This window comes from Eucalyptus grandis, chromosome 9 (assembly GCF_016545825.1).
Source record: "Eucalyptus grandis isolate ANBG69807.140 chromosome 9, ASM1654582v1, whole genome shotgun sequence".
Classification (NCBI taxonomy): domain Eukaryota; kingdom Viridiplantae; phylum Streptophyta; class Magnoliopsida; order Myrtales; family Myrtaceae; genus Eucalyptus; species Eucalyptus grandis.
Window position 1 is genome coordinate 33,343,751 of NC_052620.1, and position 6,288 is coordinate 33,350,038.

The following is a 6,288-nucleotide window of genomic DNA, read 5'->3' on the forward strand; positions in this document are numbered from 1 at the left end:
GTATGGATAGCTAGATTTGTATTGTATGGAAATGGGTAAAGAATGGTTAAATTGATCAATTTAAGTTGGATCATTTTCAATTCGATTCGATCTCCTTGTTTGATGGGTCTAAGCGTGTTACAATCCAATGATTGTGTCTTTGCTCACAAGATACTTAATTGTTCTTCTATGAACATTTTGCTTCATTTGGAACAAATATTTCAATTTTCATGTGTTTATGTTGAGAGAGAGAGAGAATTTAATTTGTATTTTGATGACATTATCGCCTTGATAAAGTGATTCAACATGCCTCTAGTTGAACAATTATGTTGTCCAGCATCATTTTCCCATGACAAATTAGTTTACAAGCAACTTGTATATTTGAACAAGCAATCTCCAATTCTAGAGCTGGCAGTCCCCGCACTCTAAGTGAATGCACAGACCTCATGGGTATAGATATGTCTTTGTTTTCTTTTTTAATGAGTATGGTATATGATCTAGTGCAACATAAACAATTAGACAATAATTGGTAGATTCCTATATGCTCAATTATCTAGTCACGTCTACTCATCTTTTTGGTTTTAAAGCATAAGGAATAATCCAAGATTGTGGGTTTCAATAGTTTAGATTCCCCACCAGTCAGACAAAGGCAGGGACAAATCTTGGTAGGTAACGCTCCCTTTTTCATGGCATAATACCATTTGCAACAGTATCAAGACAGAGCCTCACATGCAGCCCAAAAGCCCACATATAGGTAGCCTTTAACATAGAATTCCCTTCTTTCCCTGACAATAAGTACTGTTTGCACATACTGTTAAACCTAGGAAAGCAATGGATGATCTGGGGGGATCATTACTGAGCTTATGTTAAATAATCACTCATTTGAGTACTCATATATATTTTAGAAAAAAAGGATATTGAAAATGCCACATGTTTAACTATCATGCTCAATAAGTCCCTGAATTTTTTGCTAATTATGTTGATGTCATGACCTAAATTTTCTTTTTATTTAAAAACATCACTAAAAGATACATCTTTTTTGTTCAAAATTACAGGTAATCACATGCTTTTTAGGGAATAACGAGACGTATTTTCTTCGAAGCATATAAGAACCACATGCTTTCAGCGACTAAATTTGTTTAAGTGTTGTATGGGGATTCTACTATAACATGTTATTAGGTAAAAAAAGATAATATTCATTGAAGTTTAGAAGAGAGCTGTGAAAAGGACTAAACTTTACATCTTATAATCATTAATATACTGATGATCGCACAAAAAGTGACGACGATTAGGTTAGGTATCTATCAAATCATTGGTGGAATGATTTGATAGATACCAAAAAAAGAAATGCTAAGATAAACAAAAGAAAAAAAGAAAACACCAAACATCACATTTATGTCAAGTGGCTTTGATGTTTTGTTCAGTCGAGTGAGATTTGCGTAGATTTTTCGGTAGATCCGGATGAGGACAAGTCAAAAATAGTTCTAATTATCGAATTGAACCAAACTAACCACATCTAGTCTAATCTAATCTGATCTCTCTGAAACACTATATAAAACACAAGCTCCTTGAACTTTTCTAGATTTTAACACTACCTTTAATCATCAAAATTGCGGGGGTTCTCTCTTCCAGCCTTTATATTTGGGCCACACTACATGGTGACACGGCGGCTCAAAACCAATAAGAGATGTTACAGCCCATTGCCAAATGTTATGTGCCGATTGCAGTTTACAGGCACTGCACGTGTGGTCATGTACTAATCAGATGAGATTAAGAGCAAAAATGGTTGCTACTCGATCGAGCAGCAGCATCAAGATTCAGTCCCTCGCATTAAGAAGCCAGCTTAATTCGACTCAGTCCATCCAAAACAAACTAAGACTACTTCTACACGATAACACCCTTCGATGGATACTCGACTTACCACCACCGCATGTTACAAAATGCAAGCGGGATGGTTGTGTGTCACGACTCATGATCTTAAACGGAGTCGACAAATTGAGTCGATTATGGGATCATAACAATCCTTGCAACGAATTAGACGCCAAAAAGCAAACGCGAATCATCAAACCCCAACTCCTATCAGCAGAGACTCGAATGCAGATGCCCTCCACTCGTTTTCCTTGTGGACACCCAGCCTTGTGCCACTGAATTGTTGCCCTCCGACTCTGGCAGCGACGCCGTGATGGATTCACTGAGTCTTGGCCCTTTTGCCTCCGCCTCGCCGACATGATCTCTTTGACAATTGGCTTCAAAGTCTCGGTCGTCTTCAGGACGCCAAAGAAAATGAGCCGGTAAACGAGCGCCATCTCGAACAATATGGCGAGGTCAGTCCACTTGGTGTAACGCATTTCCACTTGCCATATATCCTTCAGCACATCTTCACCGCTGATTGAGCCGTTTTGTGCCGAGCAGGCCAGATCCTTGGGAAACGTTAGGCCCTCGAACTCGTTCTTGAACAAACCATGAAACGCGTACTTGTTAAAGGACAAGTAGTAGAGTGGGTCTCTCCAGAATACCTTGGGAAGGTCATGCGGCAGGCGAAAGAAACCGCCCCCAAGGATCATTAGTCCCTGGATTCCTGAACCGACCGTCAGCCCCATGAGGAAGCTTGGGACGACGCTCGCCACGATCATCATCAGGCTCTCCACCAGCATCATACAGGCAAAAAGAGTCGTGGTGAAGTATAGGAAGTGCTCAAGTTCTCCCCGGAGGCCTACGAGATAGTATGTGATGGCTCCGGGAATTAGGGATATCATAAGCAAGAAGGGCACGGAAGAAAGCGTATTGGCTAGAACGAACGCGCCCGATCCGTAGTGTCCATTTAATCTTTCCCTTTCGAATACCTGATGGACAATGATCAAAAGTGATAAAAGTCAGATTTGTATCAAAGAAATCCTTTTGCCAAATTACTGAGTAATCCTGGTTGCCGCACCTTCAAATCCTCAACAAACGAAGGGAAGCCACCGATTGCCATTATAGTCAAGAATGAAGCGACAAATGTTATCAGTGAACCTCTAGCCTGGATTTAAGTAAATAAATGGCAACGGTTCGTTTCTTAGTGCTCTGGAAAATTGATGGAGAATCAACCGAAAGACTAAAAAAATAAAAAAATTAAGGAATTGATTGGGTGTGTACAGAGCTTGCCTGAATAGAATGATAATCAGAGCCGATGCGGTAGAAAACAGTTCCCAAACTCAAAGCTATGACAATGTACATGAGGAGGCGCATCCAATAGTATCCGAGGTCACGGTACATGTTCATGAATGACCTTGTTGTGAGGACGAGGAGCTGGGTAAAGAAGCAAGCTCGGCTCTCTTTCTCGTGTACTTCCTTGTTGTCCTAGGACAATGGTGCCATCATAATAAACATGGTTATTCATTCGCTAATGCCGATATTGCTCCTTTCAGATCTCGGAGTATACCGCTTTAGTATAGGTCAACTTACCATTTCATGAATGTCTTCTATCTGTTGTTGGATGTGCCTATAGCAACTGGATGATTTGTAAGATTCCGCGAGCACTTTAATCACTTCCTGTGTCCTTGGCTTTCCTCCTAAACCTGGGTCAATGTCCTGGTCATCACAAGGACAAGTTGTAGTCATTGAGGCTAAGCAAGATTGTTTTAACGATGATTGAAAATGGAAGACTTCTCGCATACCTCGTCAAAGTCTGTGTTGATGGTTCTGAGGTAGTGATCCGATGGATTTTGCAAACTTGGGCATCGGAAACCGTTCAGAGAAAAGAACTACAGAATTTCAAATTAATAGCTTCATTCCTTCCGTTACCTTTGTATAGAAATATGGAGAGTTTTACGTTTTATGCAAGGGTTTTTTTTTTTTTTTTTTTTTTCAAATGACAATACCTCAGGTGCATTACTAGAGGGTCCGAAATAGACGGTTCGTCCCTGAGAGAGGAGGCACAACTTGTGGAAAAGCCCAAACACCTCGCTGCTTGGCTGGTGGACCGACGCGAGGACGGTCATGTCGTGCTGCTTCGCGAGGCCGACGATGCGCCGCATGACGTAGTAGGAAGCGGCGCTGTCGAGGCCGCTCGTGGGCTCGTCGAGGAAGAGGAGCTTGGGGCGGGTCAGGATCTCCATGCAGATGCTGACCCTCCTCCGCTGGCCGTTGCTCAGGCCCTTGTTCCCCCAGCCACCGATCCTCGTGCCCGCCGCATCATGGAGGCCCATCTCCTTGATGGTGGCCTCTGCTCTTTGCTTCTTCTCTGACGGCGCCATCGTGTCGGGCAGCTGAAGTTGAGCCGAGAAGTAGACCGCCTCTTTCACGGTGAGGGTCGATGTCAGCACGTCATCTTGTGTCACGTAAGCCTGCGTCATGGAAAACTAATTGATCTACAAAAATTCTCCATGAATTTGGTGCAAAGCATGAGAATAATTTGCTCACCGACGTCCCATAAGCTAGGGGCTCTTTCCGGCCATTAACAAGGATTTGTCCACTCAGCCTCCTCTTGGAATCCAGCCTCCCTACAATGGTCATTTTTCGTTTAGAGATCATAAAATCTATCTTCTCCTTATTATAAACCTTGGCAAGATTTAACTAGAAATTCCGTTAATATCCACATCTACTACTGTTAATTAAGATGAATGATAAAAACGTAGAACTTGACAATAGATGAAATGATCCTACGGGGGCAACATCAACTTAAATTCATTTTATGAATTTTGGAAGATTTCAATCCTTATTTTTGGTGTCCATCCTAAATTGAATCTCCTACGTTCTGAGCCTCCAATTCCACCCTTGAGAAGAACTCGAATTTGCACCTACCATGACAAAAAATTTGGTTGTTTCATTTATCAAATCGTCTTCTTTCTGAAAAAGTGTTATCTAACTTCGTCGGTCATGAAAAAATATAAATCACAAGACGATTGAAGTCATCGTCCTTAAATTCGAGGTTGATCACTTTGGGGGAAAGGGGGGCGAGGCTAGTTGTCGCACAAATATATTTCGGCTTCTATTATAATCTATACTATCTTATAAAGTAAAGAAGATCTCAAATTTGTTGGGATCTCAATCATCCTTAACTGCTTCTTTTACAAATAATTAATCCATGTGGAACTGCTTCTTATATAATCGTGTTTAAGCTTGAGACATGTTACAATGTTAGAATTTGAAAATTTTCAATTCTACAACAACTTTAAAAGAAATTCAGATATTAAAATATTTTTATCTTTCCCTATGTGCTTGTACAGTTTCTTCATATTGTGAATTTTATCGAGAATTTCTTTTCGTTGTCGATTCAAACATTTCGCACTAGTTTTAATTTTTTAATTTTTTAATTTTTTTTCATATGTCAATTTTGCAGCACACAAAATGCGCTGTGCACAATTGCTAGTTATAATAAGAGGGATTTTACTCTCTTCTCCGAAGGCTAGTAGAGAAGAAATCTTCTCTTTTTAAGGCCGTCGTACTCTTGACACCATGTAGTCCATAATGCTATAGACCTCAGACGACATTAGCGCATCACAAATCATAATGTAAAAATCTGAATTGAAGATGACGCTATACGCTTAATGACGAGTCGGCACTTTTTGTTCATGAACCGATCACATAGGGATAGCAATGTATCTGTATAATATATTACCGGCCAATGCATCGAGGAGAGTGGACTTGCCACACCCGGATGGCCCCATGATGGCCAACACCTCGCCGGGTTGGGCGAAACCCGTGAGCCCCTGGAGGATGGGTACGCACCCATCTTCGTGGTCTCCCACGGTCACCCACACGTCAGGCCACGTTAGCCAGATCGCTCTCCTGTTTGACTTTGGCCCAACATGCATTGAATCCAGCACGAGAGGACCAAGAACAGCTCCATGACAGTCGCATTCCGGGTCGACGAGTGTCTCCGCCTTCCGCGAACCAAGACCCGACGCTGTATCCATGCAACGTACGTTTGTTCAAAAGAGAGTGGGAGTCGGACGGATTAATGCCAATTTTGGCCGATCTCCGTGGGCATGTATATATGGCAGATCTGCCAACACCGGAGTTCTAAATATCTTGCGAACGAGGAGGACGGTGACGTATTGTGTCGTTTCGTTTTGGCAAACGTAGGAAGGTGGCGAGAGAAGAGAGAGGCATAGTCCAAAAATCAGTGATTATTACTAAAAATACAAGTTGGACGAGCATTGATCCACAAGAAAATTAGCATCTTCTCAGCCTAAGGTCAAGGACGGTAAGTTGTCTTGCTCAGCGGTGACAAGATAGATCGACCAACCCCACTAAAAAAACAGATACCATTAGCGTTGATTTTAAGGTTTTACTAATGAATTCAAGTCTAATCTCTCTCTCAAGTCT

At 41.6% G+C, this 6,288-nt stretch overlaps 1 protein-coding gene across 1 annotated transcript; it reads right to left on the reverse strand.

Moving 5' to 3' along the window:
• Positions 1-1,749: 1,749 nt before the first annotated feature.
• On the reverse strand, positions 1,750-5,904 carry LOC104419432 (ABC transporter G family member 1). Its single transcript, XM_010031094.3, has 8 exons — positions 5,579-5,904; positions 4,381-4,460; positions 3,840-4,304; positions 3,636-3,722; positions 3,424-3,549; positions 3,124-3,318; positions 2,912-2,998; positions 1,750-2,822 (listed from the first exon to the last, which is right to left on the reverse strand). The coding sequence occupies exons 1-8, from the start codon at positions 5,874-5,876 to the stop codon at positions 1,992-1,994; spliced, it is 2,169 nt and encodes a 722-aa protein (XP_010029396.2). The 5' UTR covers positions 5,877-5,904; the 3' UTR covers positions 1,750-1,991.
• Positions 5,905-6,288: the final 384 nt, after the last annotated feature.

Bases quoted from the DNA above. Each gene is read 5' to 3' on its own strand.
- LOC104419432 (XM_010031094.3), bottom strand. From the start codon at position 5,876: ATGGATACAGCGTCGGGTCTTGGTTCGCGGAAGGCGGAGACACTCGTC. The intron at 2,999-3,123 runs GCAAGCTCTGTA...ACTTAAATCCAG, and splicing joins CTGATTATCATTCTATTCAG to GCTAGAGGTTCACTGATAAC. The intron at 2,823-2,911 runs GTGCGGCAACCA...ATTGTCCATCAG, and splicing joins CGTTTGTTGAGGATTTGAAG to GTATTCGAAAGGGAAAGATT.